The sequence below is a fragment of the Musca autumnalis genome, unplaced genomic scaffold (assembly GCF_047663935.1).
Source record: "Musca autumnalis isolate F117 unplaced genomic scaffold, ASM4766393v1 scaffold_3, whole genome shotgun sequence".
In the NCBI taxonomy this organism is placed as follows: domain Eukaryota; kingdom Metazoa; phylum Arthropoda; class Insecta; order Diptera; family Muscidae; genus Musca; species Musca autumnalis.
In genome coordinates, this window is record NW_027411866.1 from 191,207,534 (window position 1) to 191,228,843 (window position 21,310).

At 34.6% G+C, this 21,310-nt stretch overlaps 2 protein-coding genes across 5 annotated transcripts in view; both read right to left on the reverse strand.

Moving 5' to 3' along the window:
• AnxB11 (Annexin B11) overlaps positions 1 to 13,446 on the reverse strand; it is a 77,984-nt gene extending 64,538 nt beyond the window's left edge. The window contains exon 1 of the mRNA XM_073975671.1: positions 13,026 to 13,446. The gene's annotated coding sequence lies outside the window, so the exon portion shown is untranslated. The remainder of the gene's footprint in view (positions 1 to 13,025) is intronic.
• On the reverse strand, positions 845 to 13,612 carry LOC141398616 (pickpocket protein 28-like). 4 transcript variants are annotated; one of them, XM_073976053.1, is made up of 8 exons: positions 13,377 to 13,612; positions 6,140 to 6,269; positions 5,885 to 6,085; positions 5,699 to 5,816; positions 5,492 to 5,640; positions 1,908 to 2,118; positions 1,248 to 1,833; positions 845 to 1,175 (listed from the first exon to the last, which is right to left on the reverse strand). In XM_073976053.1, the coding sequence occupies exons 1-8, from the start codon at positions 13,603 to 13,605 to the stop codon at positions 898 to 900; spliced, it is 1,902 nt and encodes a 633-aa protein (XP_073832154.1). In that variant the 5' UTR covers positions 13,606 to 13,612; the 3' UTR covers positions 845 to 897. The 4 variants fall into 4 exon arrangements, with proteins under 4 accessions (XP_073832154.1, XP_073832155.1, XP_073832157.1 ...); XM_073976054.1 differs by having other exon boundaries at positions 6,140 to 6,487; positions 13,377 to 13,441; XM_073976056.1 differs by lacking the exon at positions 6,140 to 6,269 and having other exon boundaries at positions 13,377 to 13,441.
• Between the last annotated feature and the right edge of the window lie 7,698 nt (positions 13,613 to 21,310).

Sequence of the window (21,310 nt, forward strand, 5' to 3'; positions counted from 1 at the left end):
AGTAAACAACTTTCTGGAACATACGAACTGTCTATGAACGCTCCTTAATGGTGAAAAAAGCGAAAAACTTTTGAAAATGTTCGATATTTTACTCGTTTCTCAGATTCCGGTCCAAAGTATGAATAGCGAAGGAAAAAATTTTTCTCTGACGCCTGTTTTTTATTGAGCAATGTTTCTTTGTTAATTTTTTTTTTTGGAAGATTGTAATTTCAAACGTTTCTAATGACTTTCACTGTTGTTATCATTTTGTAATTATAGTAGAACAATGTAAACTTTGTTTATGAATATGTTGAGTCTATCAGCACTAGCTTGAATTATTATATGTTGCTTTTATGTTTAAAATATTTTAAAGAATTATAGGCGAATTTTATAACCAACCATTTTGTGTTTCGACATCAAACTAAAATTGAACCAACCCCTTGCTGTGCGATATATACCAAAGGTTTCGCACCGAAATCGGAAGAAATTGGCATATTCAAAGGAAACGAAATCAGAACAAATTCTCCTACGCAAAATCGTATAGAAATCGTAACGAAATCTTAACTCCAAATTGTTTGAAATACAACATACATACAACATACTTGGGTCTAAAACCATTATTTGGATGAGACACATTTTTGGTCGCATCAATGTGTATATTAGGGTTATGACTTGTCTGCTTTTTCTCAAGAATGATTTCCTGTAGCAGGCATGAATGAACGTTTGCCTATTGTTCACTAAAATAACGTTTATTCCATTGAAATATACTAAAGTTTACTTTGAGATATATAAATCTCTTACAGGCTAAAGGCTGAAAAGCTTAGCCGAAATGTTTATCTGCTTATCAAATGCCAACAAAAATGCATTTATTTATTTATATACGGTTTACTTATAAATTCAATACCCTTAATATGACTGTTAGTATTTTTCGAAATCATCTTTGTTCCAGACCATTACTTTATTTTGTACGGTTTTCCGATGCTTTGATAACATTTGATGATGTAATTTATCCATTGGCGTTTCCTCATTCTCATCCACCATATCCTCCTCCTCGAAATCGTCTTTGATATCCACTTTCTGGGGTAAACGGTGTAGTATCATGTCAAAAAGTATTTTCATAAAACCAAAATAAAAAAATTCCGCAATGGAGATGACACTGAAACCAACCATAAGACTCATGACACCGCCAGTTTGAGCTTGAAGAAAAATTTTTACATTATCAAAATTCATAACGAAAAAATAATAAGAATAAAATAGTTTAAGCTTACATAAAAATTCCGTTAAACCTGTATACGGTACTTTTGTATTGCCACGAAAGAAATTCTCCTGGTAGTAGATTTGCACCTGGGCCAAATCCCTTTCCATTACCTCTGTCGTAATATTGGAATAGAAGGTGTCCAATAAACTATAATTTCTTCGCGATAGCGGAGATACGAATAAATCGGGATAGAACATCAATTCCTGACATCCGGCCAAACAGTGGACTTTGCATGATTGTGCCTTGACATCGACCAGGTAACGTTCAGCAAATTCAACACATTCCATATCTTTGAGAAAACAAACGCTAGCATTTCGTTCGATCATGGCCATATAGTAGGGTATACACCGGCATACGCTGTATACAAACTGTGCATCGCATTCCATTTCACAATTACGTCGGGTGTAGTATTTAAAATATTTCAATTCTTTTTCATTGCTAAAATAGCATTGACGGTCTTGAGCTTTTACATTACGTAAATTTTGTGCCGATTCCATGCGTTTCGGATTTATGCGAACTCTAGTCTGATGACCCAACGTTATGGGTAAGCCAGTGTCCTTAATGTGTGGCGAATCGATAGGATTAAATAAGAGCATCTTTATTTAAAAAAAAAAAAAGAGTTTGATTTTACAAAAAATTATTGCTTCTTTTGAATTTGAGTTGTTGTTACCTTAAAACCAGCTCCATTAGTGGAGCTGCAATAATAATCTTCAACATCAGCGTTTAAGACCACAGTCAACCCCATAGTAACACCAGATCCTATAGCTGTTCGCGGATAGAAATCTTTTGGCAGTGGCTTTTTATAGCCATTTTCAATGCTCCAATTTATTGGTATTGTTGTACGACCGTTTGTCGAGGTGTAGTCACGAATAAGTTTTGATCTAAATAACATGGCTTTTTAGATTTCTGGGAAAAAACTCTAAAACAAATTCTTCTTACAAATAAACAGCCCTCAAAAATATTCTTTAAAAAAATCCACGTTTTGTAGGTCTAAAAGGCTCTCAAAAATATTCTGTAAAAAATCCACGTTTTGTAGGTCTAAAAGGCTTTCAAAAATATTCTTTAAAAATCCACGTTTGTAGGTCTAAAAGGCTCCCAAAATATTCTTTAAAAAAATCCACGTTTTGTAGATCTAAAAGGCTCTCAAAAATATTCTTTAAAAATCCACGTTTGTAGGTCTAAAAGGCTCCCAAAATATTCTTTAAAAAAATCCACGTTTTGTAGGTCTAAAAGGCTCTCAAAAATTTTCTTTAAAAAATCCACTTTTGTAGGTCTAAAAGGCTCTCAAAAATATTTTTTAAAAAAATCCACGTTTTGTAGGTCTAAAAGGCTCTCAAAAATATTCTTTAAAAAATCAACGTTTTGTAGGTCTAAAAGGCTCTCAAAAATATTCTTTAAAAATCCACGTTTTGTAGGTCTAAAAGGCTCTCAAAAATATTCTTTAAAAAATCCACGTTTTGTAAAAGGCTATTTTTGAGAGCCACGTTTTGTAGGTCTAAAAGGCTCTCAAAAATATTCTTTAAAAAATCCACGTTTTGTAGGTCTAAAAGGCTCTCAAAAATATTCTTTAAAAAATCCACGTTTTGTAGGTCTAAAAGGCTCTCAAAAATATTCTTTAAAAAATCCACGTTTTGTAGGTCTAAAAGGCTCTCAAAAATATTCTTTAAAAAATCCACGTTTTGTAGGTCTAAAAGGCTCTCAAAAATATTCTTTAAAAAATCCACGTTTTGTAGGTCTAAAAGGCTCTCAAAAATATTCTTTAAAAAATCCACGTTTTGTAGGTCTAGAAGGCTCTCAAAAATATTCTTTAAAAAATCCACGTTTTGTAGGTCTAAAAGGCTCTCAAAAATATTCTTTAAAAAATCCACGTTTTGTAGGTCTAAAAGGCTCTCAAAAATATTCTTTAAAAAATCCACGTTTTGTAGGTCTAAAAGGCTCTCAAAAATATTCTTTAAAAAATCCACGTTTTGTAGGTCTAAAAGGCTCTCAAAAATATTCTTTAAAAAATCCACGTTTTGTAGGTCTAAAAGGCTCTCAAAAATATTCTTTAAAAAATCCACGTTTTGTAGGTCTAAAAGGCTCTCAAAAATATTCTTTAAAAAATCCACGTTTTGTAGGTCTAAAAGGCTCTCAAAAATATTCTTTAAAAAATCCACGTTTTGTAGGTCTAAAAGGCTCTCAAAAATATTCTTTAAAAAATCCACGTTTTGTAGGTCTAAAAGGCTCTCAAAAATATTCTTTAAAAAATCCACGTTTTGTAGGTCTAAAAGGCTCTCAAAAATATTCTTTAAAAAATCCACGTTTTGTAGGTCTAAAAGGCTCTCAAAAATATTCTTTAAAAAATCCACGTTTTGTAGGTCTAAAAGGCTCTCAAAAATATTCTTTAAAAAATCCACGTTTTGTAGGTCTAAAAGGCTCTCAAAAATATTCTTTAAAAAATCCACGTTTTGTAGGTCTAAAAGGCTCTCAAAAATATTCTTTAAAAAATCCACGTTTTGTAGGTCTAAAAGGCTCTCAAAAATATTCTTTAAAAAATCCACGTTTTGTAGGTCTAAAAGGCTCTCAAAAATATTCTTTAAAAAATCCACGTTTTGTAGGTCTAAAAGGCTCTCAAAAATATTCTTTAAAAAATCCACGTTTTGTAGGTCTAAAAGGCTCTCAAAAATATTCTTTAAAAAATCCACGTTTTGTAGGTCTAAAAGGCTCTCAAAAATATTCTTTAAAAAATCCACGTTTTGTAGGTCTAAAAGGCTCTCAAAAATATTCTTTAAAAAATCCACGTTTTGTAGGTCTAAAAGGCTCTCAAAAATATTCTTTAAAAAATCCACGTTTTGTAGGTCTAAAAGGCTCTCAAAAATATTCTTTAAAAAATCCACGTTTTGTAGGTCTAAAAGGCTCTCAAAAATATTCTTTAAAAAATCCACGTTTTGTAGGTCTAAAAGGTTCTCAAAAATATTCTTTAAAAAATCCACGTTTTGTAGGTCTAAAAGGCTCTCAAAAATATTCTTTAAAAAATCCACGTTTTGTAGGTCTAAAAAGCTCTCAAAAATATTCTTTAAAAAATCCACGTTTTGTAGGTCTAAAAGGCTCTCAAAAATATTCTTTAAAAAATCCACGTTTTGTAGGTCTAAAAGGTTCTCAAAAATATTCTTTAAAAAATACACGTTTTGTAGGTCTAAAAGGCTCTCAAAAATATTCTTTAAAAAATCCACGTTTTGTAGGTCTAAAAGGCTCTCAAAAATATTCTTTAAAAAATCCACGTTTTGTAGGTCTAAAAGGCTCTCAAAAATATTCTTTAAAAAATCCACGTTTTGTAGGTCTAAAAGGCTCTCGAAAATATTCTTTAAAAAATCCACGTTTTGTAGGTCTAAAAGGCTCTCAAAAATATTCTTTAAAAAATCCACGTTTTGTAGGTCTAAAAGGCTCTCAAAAATATTCTTTAAAAAATCCACGTTTTGTAGGTCTAAAAGGCTCTCAAAAATATTCTTTAAAAAATCCACGTTTTGTAGGTCTAAAAGGCTCTCAAAAATATTCTTTAAAAAATCCACGTTTTGTAGGTCTAAAAGGCTCTCAAAAATATTCTTTAAAAAATCCACGTTTTGTAGGTCTAAAAGGCTCTCAAAAATATTCTTTAAAAAATCCACGTTTTGTAGGTCTAAAAGGCTCTCAAAAATATTCTTTAAAAAATCCACGTTTTGTAGGTCTAAAAGGCTCTCAAAAATATTCTTTAAAAAATCCACGTTTTGTAGGTCTAAAAGGCTCTCAAAAATATTCTTTAAAAAATCCACGTTTTGTAGGTCTAAAAGGCTCTTAAAAATATTCTTTAAAAAATCCACGTTTTGTAGGTCTAAAAGGCTCTCAAAAATATTCTTTAAAAAACCCACGTTATGTAGGTCTAAAAGGCTCTCAAAAATATTCTTTAAAAAATCCACGTTTTGTAGGTCTAAAAGGCTCTCAAAAATATTCTTTAAAAAATCCACGTTTTGTAGGTCTAAAAGGCTCTCAAAAATATTCTTTAAAAAATCCACGTTTTCTAGGTCTAAAAGGCTCTCAAAAATATTCTTTAAAAAATCCACGTTTTGTAGGTCTAAAAGGCTCTCAAAAATATTCTTTAAAAAATCCACGTATTGTAGGTCCAAAAGGCTCTCAAAAACATTCTTTAAAAAATCCACGTTAGTAGGTCTATTGGTCGAGAGGACTTTCAAAAATCCACGTTTATGTTCTTTAAAAGTTAACGTTGAGTTTGAAACTTACTCTCCATTATATAAAAAGAATGGATGCATTTGATTGAATACGCAACACATTCCCTCATCCAAAAGAACTTCACGAAAGAGATCGGTACATTTGTACTCGTTAGGACCATATTTGCAATAAATAATCATACTCTCACAGGTTTGTGCATTCTGTAAAAAAATATAATTTTTTACAAATATTTGTGCATTTAATAAATGTGTTACACACCCTAATGATGAAATTTGTAAACGTATCACCCTTATAGCGTGGTGTAAAATTACGAAACCCTGTATAATTGTACTCTTGAAAACAAAGCTTTTGTAATAGAGCGTAGTCGGGAGAGTCTCTATAGAAAGACCAACATAATTAATTAATTTACATTAAAATTTTCCTTTTCGTCTCATCTCAACTCACTTGGGGAAATTTTCCACTTTACTACGTAAAGCCTGATTCATATTACAAAAGGTAACCGTTGGAAAGGGTATATCTTGTATAGAAGTTGTTTCAGAACTCATGCTAATAATGACTGGAGTATTTTGCCATTTTTCGAAAAAATAATACGCCATGTAGATGCCAGATGTGAACACAACCGTAAATGAAATGAGATAGTAACCTCTGCAAAAATAAAATAAATTATCAGATGTTATTATGTTCAAAACTCCGACATACCTTTCCCATATATTCCTCTCCCGATCGTAAACATATTTTAAACCATTCAACGTTGTCTCCAGAAGAAATCTTTTTAGATTTACTTTAAAATATTTGTGTATTGGTATTAGTTTTGATTTTGACTTTTCACCTGAATGTTGTTGATATGGATAATCGATTTCGTCCATTTTCGAATCGCGATTGAATGAGCAATGAATTTATGTTCCTTATAGCATGTACATTTATAGGTTTTAATTAAACTAATTCACTCGAAAATGTCTTGTGACGAAATTGTTTAATGAACATTTCGCATAATTGTGAGTCTACTATAAATACACCAATGTAGCCACGCGTTCACAGTTAGTCACTCTTATTATCCATTATCCACAAATAGAAAAATATGTATGTATGTATGCATGTATAAGTAAAGCAAGGAATAGAAATGCATCCTTGGTAAATTACACTATGCGTATGTTTCTTTGTTAATGGATGACTAATTTTTAAGCTGTCCCAAAACTATTTTTATGTGCGATATTTTCAAGAGTAAGAGTCTCTAACTCTCCTCGAATGGTCGAGAGGTTTTAAGTATTTGGGTCAGCTATTCAAAAATGTTTCTCCATAAACTAAGTTTAGAATATACAGAGTAAGCACTCGCCCTCTCTGGTATGATTTTCTAATTTGGTTTGAAATGAACGACGTTTTAGTGTTTGACTAATACTCGTTGTACCAACAATTAATTAGGTGTAATTTCCCTCTTAGAGTATTTCAATGTACATTGTATCTCTCTAAAAATGCCTAATTACGTCTATGTCGTTGTTTAGCTTGTAGAACTCAGAGTTGAAATGATAGCGATATTGAACCTTAACGCAGAGTGGCCCGTATATCTATCAAATAATTATACCCTCAGCATTTATGCTAACGAGGGTATATACACTTTCATACGGGCAAAATGTGCCTCATCGAAATAATGGTTTTAGACCAGTGATGGCCAAAATCACATTTTTGCAGATTATAACTTGCGCTAGTGTGAGTGGAAACGTAAACAATGCGTTAACCGAACGCATGTGTTTACAGTGTACGTGTGTGTCGTATGCCCGCGGGCATAGGAAAGTTGTTGTTGGTGGCCATCACTGTTTTAGACCCCAAGTATGTTTGAACGAAATGTGTTTCAGACAATTTGGAGTTGATTTAACCATGTCCGTCCACCTGTCTGTCTGGAGCACTCGATAACTCTCGAACGGAACAACCGATTCGATCCAATGTTCGTAAAATTTGTGCGCACGATAACTCTTGAAGGGAGTAACCGATTTGGTCCATACTTTGCACATCGTGAACTAGATTTAGATGAGGTTCCAATATGGACTCAATCGGTAAACTCTTTCGAGTGTCTCCCACACAAAATTTCGGAAAAGTTCAGTTTAGGACCTGCTCTCGAATCGCCTTGGTTTTTGTTGTACCATCTTGTATTCACTGTCCCCTATACGAAGGTACAAGCTTCCTCAGGGGCAAGTCCATACTTCCTGAAAAAATAGCCTGAAAGTTGAAAAAAAAACCCTATGACACCATGTGTAGTGGTTGGAGTGCAAGATAATTCACGAACGGATATACAGATTCCGTCCAAAAATTTGGCCTTCGTAATATTGTGTCCAAACTTAGTTTAAGTTCGAAGATAAGCCATATCGGTCCACACCTTCAGCTACCTCCACCAGAAAAGTTCAAAAATGTTCGCAAAAAATTTGCGCACGATAACTGTTGAAGGGAGTGGCCGATTTGGTCCATACTTTATACATCCTAATATATCTACCAGATATAGATCAGGTTCGAATATAGACTATATTTGTCCACTCCATCCGGTACCTCCCACACAAAATTTCGGATAAGTCCACTTTACGACCTGCAATCGAATCACTTTGATTTTTGTTGAAGCAACTTACATTCGCTGCCTCAATTACGATGGTAGAAGTTTTTTCAGGGGCAAGTCCATACTTCTGGAGAAAACAGACCGAAGTTTGTAAAAACGCCCCATGGCGCCCCCATGGTCTAAGCCGGTCCATTCCTTTAAGTGCCTCCTCCGCAAATCAACATTTTTGTCGGTTCAATACATACATACATAAGTTTTTTTTGGGAAAAAAGTGTTTCAATTTACACAGGCTGAGGGTATACATATCTCTGTCGGCAAAGCCGACTTATACTTTTTTACTTGTTTTCTCTCACACCCACCAAGTTCGTTAAGAACGGACATACTCATACATGCTTCGGATTTTGACAAAATCTACATTTGTTTTAAAAGGCATATAAATATTGTCAACGTTCATATTTAGGGATTAGGGTTTTTCTTTGACATCTCAGCTAAATAAAAATTAATGGAGCAAAGAAATTCCAGCTTAATTTGTGATTAGGTAGGCGAATGTTTAAGAAGGGAGGCAAAAACAAAACGGCATAAGTATTTTGACACGTTATAATTGTGTTACTTTTGGTACTTAATCGTACCTTTTGGTACCAAAATTAATTGCCTTAGCTAAATTATTAACATTTAAGTAAAAATGTACTTGACAGTCACAGATTTTAAATTAAAATAGGGAATATTGGTGTCAAAATTTGTAACGAAATTTAAAATCACAGTTTCGGTGATAAATATAGCTAATGATTAGAAATTGCTGCAGTTATCTATTTATTTTGTAACTAATACATATCAAAATATGGAAAACGCTGTAAATATGCAAGTTATAGGCAGAAAATGTGAAATTACAGAAGTTGCTCTCATGTAAATAGTGCAGAATTACAAATCCAATCTTACTTATGCACACAAATCCTCATCTTCTGAGCAATTTGGATGCCAAAACAACTTCTCTATTAAGACTAGAATTTCTAGATACTAGAAAAAAAATTAATTTGAAGTCATATTTTGCTATTCCACTCGGCTGATAAGGCATAGCTAAAAAAATGTCAATTAGATTTTTTAATAAAAATACAAAAACAGACAATTTGGAGTCGATTGAGCAATGTCCGTCTGTCTGGCTGGCTGGAGCGCACGATAACTCTCGAACGGATGAACCGATTCGGTTCAAATTTTGGCTCTCGTAATATTTTGCCCAAACTTAGTTTAAGTTCGAAGATGGGCTATATCGGTCCACTCCTTCAGGTACCTCCCCCACAAAAGTTCGAAAATGTTCGGAAAATTTGTGCGCACGATAACTCTTGAAGGGAGTAATCGATTTGGTCCATACTTTGCCCATCGTGAAATGTGTACCAGACTTAAATAAGATTTCAATATGGACTCAATCGGTCCACCCCTTCGTGTACATTCCACACAAAATTTCGCAAAAGTTCAGTTTAGGGCCATCTCTCGAATGGCTTTGATTTTTGTTTTAGCAACTTGTATTCAATGCCACCCATACGACGGTACAAGTTTCATCAGGGGCAAGTCCATACTTCCTGAGAAAATAGCCTGAAAGTTGCAAGAAAAGAAAAGTTCGAAGATAAACCATATTGGTCCACTCCTTCAGGTACCTCCCCCACAAAAGTTCAAAAATGTTCGGACAAATTGTTCGTACGGTAACTTTTGAAGGGAGTGGCCGAATTGGTCCATACTTTACACATCCTAATATACATATCTACCATATATAGATCAGTTTCAAATGTAGACTATATTTGTCCACTCCATCCGGTACCTCCCATACAAAATTTCGGAAAAGTTCACTTAAAGACCTGATATGGAATCACCTTGATTTTTGTTGAAGAAACTTGCATTCGCTGCCTCAATTACGATGGTAAAAGTTTTTTCAGGGGCAAGTCCATAATTCTTGAGCAAACAGCCCGAAGGGTGTAAAAAACCCTATGGCATCATATGTAGTGGCTGGAGATCCATTCTTTTTAGTATATCCTCCGCAAAACTTTTGATCTTTAATCCTAATCAACATTTTTGTTGGTTCAAACGTCCAACATTTCTAAATACATACGTTTTTTTTCAATATTCACAGGCTGAGGGTATATCTCTGTCGGCAAAGCCGACTGATACTTTTTTACTTGTTTTCTATGCCCTTCAATAAAAAAACACTACCATTTATAAATGTGTATATATGTTAGAAATAGCCAGTGAGCGTACATTTCAATGTGTTTCACATTGACATTTACGCTCCCTTGCTCTAAGAAAGCGCCCACTGGTGCATGTGTTTTTTTGTGGCTTTTGGGTTTATATTTGTTTGTACCCAAACATATATTTGTTTGCAAACAAATATATGTTTGCTGCAAAATATGTTTGGGACATATGTTAGAGATTCAGATGTTTTGAAGTTATCATCTACTTTTTTCAGTGACTGCAATTTGGTTTCTCAGTGACCATAAACATTCCCAGTGCTAATTATGTTTGTATCAAGATTTTCGGTCTAAATTGGCTTTGCTTTGCACCAAAAATAGGCCCAGGTATAGCGGTACTTCTTGATTTCAAGATTTCATACATTATTTTGAAGTTTTAATCTGCATTTTCGGCCCAAATTTGCTGTAATTGATAATTAGCGGTCAGAAAACTTACTATTTATTTCATTTTAGTTCATAATAGTTCATGGGGGAGGGGATAAAAGTTCGGTCCGGCAGAATTTAATACGTTATTTTCTTGTAGAAATTACTATTGCGCGTAAAAAGACACTCATTACATGATTATTTGCACATACAGTGAGTCAATTAGGTGTTTTCCTCTTTATACTTGCAAATATAATATAAATTTAAATAAATTAATTTAAATCCATCAAATTAGAGGTCAAAAAATGGAATATTTGTATGTAGAATGTTTGTAGATACACTCTAAATTATTTGTTGAAAATTGCAATGATAATCACTGTGATTTGATTAACAAATTATAGTGCAATTTATGGAAATGCGTAACTTCGAACACAAATTATGATTAAAATTTAACAAAAATTGCATAACTTCAAACAAAAAGTGTTGCGAAAACTGCAATTGCAAAAAAATGTGTATTATTCACGCAGAAAAACAACAAAACTCACGTGTTAGTTGCTCGCGGTTCTTTGTTCGAAGTGGACGAAATATTGTGAAGATATTGTTTTTTTTTAATAAGTCACAATTAAAATAGGAAGTAAACAAAACAGTCAATTTTGCGAAAAAGTGCTTAAAACCCGAACAAGTGTAAAATAATGTTTAAGGTCATAAATAATTTTAATTATAATAAAAGATTTGAAGTCTGTAACCATATATAATAAATATATATACAGTATAGTCTCGATAATCCGGACAACGCGGTAATCCGGACACTAGAATTTTTTACATTGTAGACTCGGTAATCCGGACATCACATATTTTTCTTACCGCGATAATCCGGACATCAATATTTTTCCAATTTTGAGCATTCGATTTTTATTCACTTCATTAACGTTTTCGTTCATAGAAATAGCAATTGGTGTATAAATAAGAAAAATTAAGTTTTTCAAACTCTACGGTCCACATCTCGTCATTCTGGATAGCCACTATTGACTCAGTTATACATTCACTATGGAATTAAATATTTGAATATGTCGAATAATTTTCTACCCTTTAACCATCGATGGATGCCTATCATAAGCAACAGTATTTTAAACCTAGTGTTGAGTAGCCTAGTTCCCTTAAAAATCGATGTTGGGTGTTCCTTTCCTCTAAATGAATTAGTTTATAAGGCCTCCGATTAGTGAGAAAAAACTTCCTTTGGGACTATGTATTATATTCCAATGATGTTTTACCTAGAAATGTTTAAAATATTTAAAGAGTTGGAATTAATGGCTTAGTTTTAAGATTTAGATTTTTTAGATTCTCTAAGTAATTTTTTGAGTTACCGACACAAATCGGTAGAATTAAAAAGCAAAATGATGTATGAAAAGTTTAAACAAAAATAATTTTTTTTTATAAAGGGATTTGACACTTCATATTCGAACAGCTGGTGTGATGCCACTACCATGATAATTGTGCCACGAAACGAAGGAAATAAAAAGAACGACAGAAGAGAAAGATTCATTGAACTAAATCGCTCTCGGAACTATTTGGAACCACGGAACTATATTAAGGAACTAGTTTCTTTTGGGAAAAGGAACTAGAAAGATCGATCCGCTCCAGGAACTAGATTGCCCAACTCTAGTATACTTGGTAGCCAGGAAGCGACCGTTTTAAGTCGCAACCCGTGATATTTGCTTAATATGAGTTCGTTTACTTAAAATGTCAGGTTATTATCTAATAAAAGTCCGATATTAATGATTTTAAATTACAAATTATATGCTTTTGTAACTACTCGGTAATCCGGACAATTCGATAATCCGGACATCGCCGAAACATGTGGTGTCCGGATTATCGAGACTATACTGTAGTTAATTTTATTAGTATTTTTTATTACATAAATGGAATAAGTTATGTTTTTATATAAACAATTTTTTTTCGTAATGAAAATGTATTTTTATTAAACGTATTCAGAAATTATGTATACATTTGGGTACTTTTGCATACATTTACATAAACAAGTGTGTAAAATTGCAATAAATTGTGTCTAAAATCGCAACTCAAAATGTGTAAAGTTTTAAACACATTTTGTGTAAAATCTTACAACAACAGAGCTATTGAAAGTTACGCATTTTTGGGTCGCATCTTCTTGCCTATCATTATCATAGTGAAATTTAACAGAAAAAGTTTAGTTTAAGTTCCAATATCTGCAGGAACTGCTGCGAAAGGCTTAATGGCCTTCTAGATATTGTCACTTAAAAATATTAACTAAATTTAACCTGAAAAGTGCATTCATTAACATTCCTAGTGTCATTTTTTTCCAGTAATTATTTTATTTATTTTACAAAATGATAAAATTAACACAAGTTCGTCTATTGTTTTGTTTTGCATGCCAAAATGAAATTTACCTGTGTCTATGATTGGTACTCACGTAATATATAATTATACTCGTATAAACCAATTTAAAACATCAGATTAAAAACACAAACGATTATTTTTTCACACTTCACTGAAAACGAATGCAATTTCTAAGTATTTATTTTTCTAAATTTTATTACAAATATTGCTTTTTTTATTATTTATTTTGCTCTTCTTTTCTCTCTGATAATTCAAGTATTTGTTCCTTAGTTCGTACTTTCTTTTCGAGCGACAATATACGATATCTTTATAGGATAAATTAGTTTTAATTAATACACAATGTGGACTTTTGTATAATAATTTACGGTTTCTTATTTTATTTCTACACTAAGCTTTTAGCTAGTATTATTTTTTCTTTACGTACATATACAAATTTTCTTTTGGTCTACAGAGAAATCAACCGGCAAAACCAAGCTCAAATATCCAACTGAATAGTTTGATTTGAAGAAGATGCGGATTATTTGTTGTGGCATTAAAAAAACGAGAAATGAGGTTTGAAACACACCAATATGTTTGTTGCAAACCAATTCCAGGGTTGCCATTTCTATGAAAATGTCTTCTAAAAAGGTCGGCACGACCGAACGTAACGTCATTCTTACTTGTCTATTATTTCAAATGTAACTAACAGATTTAAGATAATTTACTTGAATTTCTGTTAACACTATAGCTTTGTCCCAGGACTAAAAAGTTTTTACAATTTTTACCACTTTTACACATTTTACCCGAAAAAGCGTTCCCGTGCACAAAAAAGTAGTAAAATGTTCACTTCTCTTTAAACAAAAATGGCGCTGAATGACGCTCTCTTTAAAAACTTTTTACTCGAAGAATTTGAGCGTGTAAAAAATAGTAAAGTGGTTGCCGGAGTCTGATTGGCTTATACACTGACTTTGACATTTGTTCCAGTTTTTTTACGTATTTTCAATTTTTCCGTTCCCGAACTATTTCAAAAAACTTTTAATTTTTTTACAGTTCTCTTTTTCACGAGTTTTACTATTAAAAAGTACGGGAACGAAGCTTATGCAACACTAAAATTATTAACCATATTCTAATACCGCAGCGTGATAGAAGACCAAAAATTAGAAGACTCGTGTCTCGACGTTTGTTCCTATCTCATCAACTTTCGCGGTTATAGCCCTCCAAAGTTTTGAGGCTTTAACGTCCAAAGGGGTCAATTTGTCAGGACTATATCTTCCAAGCCGTTAAGAAATTTCAATTCATCTTAGAGGCAAAGTTGTAGCCCATCTGAAAAAGAACAAAAATTGTAAACACATAAACTCCATCGAACTTCATCTTCTAGAACTATCCATTAACTCCTTCGAACTTCAATTTCTAGGTCAAAATCGTCAAGATGTAATTTCTTTTTACATTTTTCTCGGGTTTTGGTCTACAGATATCAAACCGATCAAATTTGAAAGAAACAACCAACGACAAAAAATTTACCTTAAATCTCAATAAACATATTTTTAGAACATACGAACTCTGTATAAACGGTTCTTAAAGGTCAAAATAGCAAAGCTAATGGGATTTGTTTCCTGTTTTCTCTGTTTTTTGTCCACAGATACTAAACCGTTGAATATTCAAGACAACAATCAACTACAATGGGTGACGTAGGGGATGAAAGATACCAAGGAACGGTCCTGATCGGCTTTAACATGGCAAAGTCCAGGATTTTCTTGGTCCCTCTTTCATCTCAAGTGGACACTGACCTCCCCGTGGTGTCACCTGCGGTAGCTGCCTTTAACACTCGTTAAAGGTAGTGAGCAAAAATGTGCCGCGCGTTCACCCATAAGATCGTTAAAAACTTGGGATTGGGAGCAGGGTTAGTAACCCTCCCCTAGAAAAAGCAGCCTACTATGGAAAAACAAAGGAAAAGAAAAACAAATCCTTCAAAAGTTGACGAAACCCGCAAACGTTTTAAGGACCATGATCTGCAAATCTGCACCTGTAATGTTCGCACTCTTTATAGAGAAGGGGCAGTTTACGCATTGGCAGATGTACTTGAAAAGGCCGACATTACTGCCATACAGGAAATACGATGGAATGGGAAAGGCGTCACAACAACACCTTAAGGTGACGCACTGCCATGACATAAATCATGAGTTTGGTTGCGGATTTGTAGTTGGTCGGAGGTTAAAACACCTGGTTTCCAGCTTCACACCAGTGAATGAAAGACTTGCTACAATTCGAATAAAAGCAAAATTCTTCAACATCAGCTATATTTGCGCTCATGCTACCACTGAAGACAAGGACGAACTGACCAAAGATATATTTTATGAGCGCTTAGCATATGACCGTTGTCCTGCCCTTGACATTAAAATTATTCTAGGCGTTTTTAATGCCAAACTTGGAAAGGAAAATATCTTTGGCCCAACAGTCGGAAAATTCAGTCTCCACAGTGAAACATCAGACTATGGTATGAGGGTGATAGACTTCGCAGCGGCAAAAACATTGTAGTTAGCAGTACCAGATTTCAACATCTCGACATCCATAAGGGCACCTGGCTGTCTCCAGATCAGAAAACAAGAAATCAAATTGATCACGTTGTGATAGATGGAAGACATTCGTCGAGCGTGTTGGATGTTCCGAGGAGCAAAGTGGTCCGAGTATATGACCACTACCTTGTTGCAGCAAAGGTACGCACCCGGTTAAACGTAGCAAACAAAGTACGATAAGACACAACACGAAAGTTAGACATCGGTAAGCTGCAATCACAACAGCCACAGCATATTCCACTCAACCAGCCCAATTGCTTACTCAAAGCACTCCTCATCCCGATAACATATCAGCGCAATGACAAAGTATTGCAAACTCCATGCAAACAGATGCAAAACTCATACTTGGATACCAGAGACCACCACCAAGGAATCCATGGTATGATCAGGAGTGTCGTGCTGCTACCAAAGAGAAAAATGCGGCATATAGGGCTACTTTACAATCCGTAGCAACGCGTAGCGCACGAGAGAGATATCGGGAGAAAAGGAGAGAGGAGAAGCGCCTTTTCCGGAGAAAAAAGAGGGAGATGGAAAAGCGGGAGTGAGAAAAAATTGAGATGTACAGGAACCAGAATGAAGTCCGAAAATTCTACCAAAGAGCCAAGCATCAAACAGGTGGCTTTGGTACAGGTACATCCTCCTGTTGAGACCAGCAAGGTAAATTGGTAACTGATACAGATAATGTGCTCAGGATATGGAAAGAACATTTTTTAAACCTGTTGGTATCTAATAGCAGCGAAGACGACGAAGATACCACATACCTAATCCCAGAAGATGGTATTGAATGCATACAGCCCAGCCAAGATGAGGTAAAGACAGCAATAAATCGGCTGAAGAATAATAAGGCAGCAGGAGCCGATGGCTTACCATCCGAGCTGTTCAAAACCGGAGGCGACACGCTGATAAGGAGTATTCATCAGCTAGTTAGCACCATCTGACAGGAAGAACGAATACCCGACGATTGGAACCAGAGTATCCTGTGCCCCGTCCACAAGAAAGCAGATAAGACTGTATGCTCCAACTATAGGGGCATAAGTCTTGTCCCTATCGCCTACAAGATTGTGTCAGGGATATTGTGCGAACGACTAAAGCCCATGGTCAACGAAATAATGGGACCATACCAATGCGGCTTTAGACCTGGCAAGTCCACCATTGACCAGATATTTACCCTGCGGCAAATCCTGGAGAAGACCCAAGAGATGCAGATCGACACCTACCACCTTTTTGTCGATTATAAAGCAGCCTTCGACAGCCCGCTGCGTTCAAAGGTATTCCAAGACATGTCTGAATATGGTATCCTCGCAAAGCTCATCCGGGTTTGTAGAAGACATTAACTGATACTAGATCGTCAGTTAAAAGAGGAAAGAACCTCACCGAAGAGTTTGGTAACAAAAGAGGTTTCCGACAAGGTGATGGCCTCTCGTGTGATGTTTTCAACATTCTGCTGGAAAAGGTTATACGAAATGCGAAGGTGAAAAGAAGTGGCACAATATATACTGTTGGAGGAGATCGCATTTATGTTTTTTGTATTTTTTGTTGTTTCATTTATTGGGTCATTATTTGTTATTATTTATTTTAATTTAATTCAAAATTTATAAATTTATTATTTTTAATATGTTATTCGGCCCACCTTAATGTTTTGTTCGTTCGTCCCACCCTAATGTGTGTGTTACTTGTACTTATTCTCCTTTGTGTCGTGTCCGTTGTGACGAGAAACAACAACAACTGGTCTGTTCCTTTTCTTTTAAAAATGGTAACAGTGGCAAAAAATGGTAAAAGTGGTGAACTGCTCTCATATAAATTGTATTCATTCTAAAGTAAAGGAACGCGTTGCAGGTTAAAAATGGTAAGAAATGGTAACCTCAGGCACGTAAAGGAACAGAGCTAACATTGCCTACATATGACTTAGAGGGTTTTCAGACGATAGGGTTTGACTGCTCAAAAACGCGTTGTCCGTTTTGGTTCTCATTCGCAAACTTTGCCAGTGTTGAAACAAAATGTGGAAGTAAGTGAACGAAAACGTACATAAAGTACTTTTTTGATAAATTCGTTCATGAAATATTTTTTATTTATTTTGTAGTATTATACAAAAATTGTTCATGTAAATGTTATGATTTTTTTTTATTTTTGCGTTTGGTGGACTTTATGTAACTAGTTATTGAAGAGAAAAATATGCATATTGTGCCATACATACAACACTAGCATGTAAGATATTATATACCCGTTTCATCATTATCTACCTGTTTCATATATTCAAAACAATATGACTTCTATGTACCTATATACATACATGTAATAAGGTATTTCCCTATTTCGTAAAAATCTTTCTTGAAAAATTTACGCTGGTAACACAGGTATCATCTTACCTTCAGGTGGTAGGAATTATTACGTTATTTTTTACATGACACGCGCATATGAGGCAACAATTTTAACAACCCATACATTTTACCCAATTTTATGGGATTCACAAGAATTACTTTTTTAAATGTTCAAATACAATACACACATAAACCTTTTTGGTACATTTATGTAAAACCGTACTTTTTTTGTTCAAAAAGTACGCTTGTATAAAATGACTTCAAAAGCGCAACACTAGATGTGAAAATTACGAATGAGAGTCAAAACGGAAACCACGTTTTTGAGCAGTCAAACCCTACCGTCTGAAAACGCTCTTTGGCATGTACCTGTTATTGGTTTCGTCGTCCGTTCTATGTTAAAGCGTAGCAACAACAACAACACTGTTGTCTATGCATTTTGTAGTCTGCTTGTATGGTTTGCATACAGAGCAATAAATGCGGCCCTTCGCTGTGATTTGTTTTGATGGTCGTTCGTTTGATCTTTCAATTATTGATCGATCTCTTTTGAGTGTTGTCCATTGCTTCATTACATGTTTCATTGTAACTTCGTTCCCTTTTGTTGTGTGGCCCTAAAAAAAGGGATAAACAAATAATCTAGTTTAGTTGACAAATAACCGGCTTAACTAGCGAATCAATAAAATTGTATATTTTTAAAACAAAAACAAGTAAGAAAAGCGTTAAGTTCGGTCGGGCCGAACTTTTTATACCCTCCACCACAAATTTCAGCCATTTCGGCCACAACCTTCAAAATACCGAAATTCGGTATTTTGACTTATACCTACAAATTTCTGGGGGAAAGTTTTATACGCCTGAAGAAGACTAAATACCAAATTTCAGCCATCTCGGTGTGATAATGAGGCTAAAACGTTCAAAATATCGAAAATCGGGAGATATTGTATTATGGGGGCTATATCAACACGTGGACCTATATAAACATTTTATGGTGGAAATGTTTCTTAGCCTCTGAAGACACAAAATACAAAGTTACAACCGATTCTTTGGTCAAATGGGTCTAATACATTCAAAATATATTAAAATGACGCGTACTTTATAAGGGGCCTTATGTGGGGCCTATACCAAAACGTGGACCTATATAACCCAACTTTGGTAGGAATGTTTTTTGGCCTCTGGAGACACAAAGTACCAACTTACAACCAATTCGGTGGTAAAATGGGCCAAATATCTTAAAAATTCCTTAAAACGACGACGCGTCACGCGTTATTTTGTATGGGGGCTATACGAAAGCGTGGACCTACATAGCCCGCTTTCAATACCAAAAGTCCTACGTAAATATAACATATTTTCCCAAAATTTCATCAATCTACGTCAATCCGTTCGGACGCTAGAGTGATTTCCACAGACGGACAGACGGACGGACATGGCTATATCGATGTAGAATTGCACGTTGATCAAGAATATATGGTAACATGGGGCGGCTTCGCCACTGGGGCGCCTTCGCCAGCACCGATTTTCTTGATAATTATAACTGCTACAGAAATGCCGTTAAAGGAAAAATTGTGAGTTTAACGAAGATCTTTCATCTCCCAAAAATTGGCATTTCTATCAAATATATGATTGCTGATGCACGCAGTTTCATGTTTCTGGGGTATTGCGAAAAATATTTATGGTAGGTTTATTTTGTAATATCTTGTATACCTTTTGTGATATCAAAATTATATTTTATACCGTTAATAGACAACTACTGAAGAATATAAATCCAAATAATTTGCATGATAAAAGTAATTATAAACGTCAATATATTCATATTATGAACTATGTAGGGGGTGGGGCGGCTCCGCCATGATAGGGGTGTTGTGGGTTAATGTGAGAAATATATCAGGTTTAACTTAAATTGTTTATGCTATTGATATACCACGCTATAATGTGAAGTTGAAATCAAATATTGTGCTAAACCTATCTAATTTGGCAAAATTTTCATTTTTATGCCTAAATTCAAGGTACCTACATCAATTAACGGCTAGAATATCTTTCTTTTTGTAAATTTTAGAATCATTTTTGATTATTAAATAGAAAACATGTTCCTTTTATGCATAATGTTGATATTTGGGGAGGAAGTATGGTAAATGCCAGTTTTAGAGTCCGTTGATATATGTCCTATGTCGATGGCGAAGCTACCCCATGGGTGGGGAGGCTTCGCCACTTTTTAGGCATTTTGTAAATGTTAAAAAATAATATTTTAAAAACAAAATTATAATCATTTATATATCAAAACTTAAAGTCAAGACATGCTAATATTCTTACCAACAATAATATTTGGAAAAACTTTAATGATGTCGATATGAGAACATTTTGAAAAAAACGTGGCGAAGGCGCCCCATGTTACCATATATACTTTGTGGGGTCTACAATGATTATTTCGAGTAGTTACAAACGTAGTGACAAACTTAATATACCCCCATCCTATGGTGGAGGGTATAAAAACTATCGTGTTTTAATTAATTGATTTCGGGCGCAAATTAAACTTTCTGTGCGAACATATACAAACATCCATATGTTACTTGCTTATGCCGGTCGATCGGTAAAGGAAGTAACTGGTACCTTTGAAAAAGTCGAAAGGGAATTTGCTAAAGTGGGTCTGGCGGTAAAAGGCGAGAAGACAAAGTCAATGGTGTCGTCGCGCAATGCGTCCATAGAGATCGGGCCAACTGTTGACGTTGGTTCCTATAATTTTGAGGTAGTAAGGGACTTCGTCTACCTCGGCACCGCCGTAAACACAACCAACAACATCAATTGTGAAATACGAAGAAGAATAGTATTAGCCAACAGATGTTACTTCAGGCTGAGTAAGCAGTTTAGGAATAAACAAAAATAACACTTTACAAAACACAGATACTACCCGTGTTGATGTATGGTTCAGAAGCCTGGGTTGGAGAGAAAAATAGTTAAACGTATCGAGATGCAGCGATTGCATTGGCTAGGCCATATAATAAGAATGAGCGATGATGAACCCGCTAAAAGGCGTATAAATTCGGTCCACATGGCGGTGCACGCAGAATTGGCAGACCAAAGAATAGATGGCGCAAACAAGTAGATGAAGAGATGACAAGGCGCGGTATTCCAGAAAGCAAAGCATTAAACAGAGAGAATTGGAGAACTTTTCTTAGTTCGGTCTATGGAACAAATGTTCTGTAATGGGTCAGCTAAGTAAGTAAGTAAAGTCTCTGTGGACCAGAACCAGAGCAAACTAAATAAAAGTCACATTTGTTTTGCTATTTTGACCTTTAAAAACAGATTCTACAGAGTTCGTATTCTCTAGAAAGTTGTTTATTGAGATCTTTGCTTCAATTTTGATCGGTTTGTTATCAGTAGACTACAAACCAAAAAAAAAAAAAAAAAAAAAAAATAAAACAAAACAAAAGAAATTTAACCTTGCTGATTATGTTTGATGCATTTTACGTGTTCACAATTTTTGTTCTTTAAGACAAGCG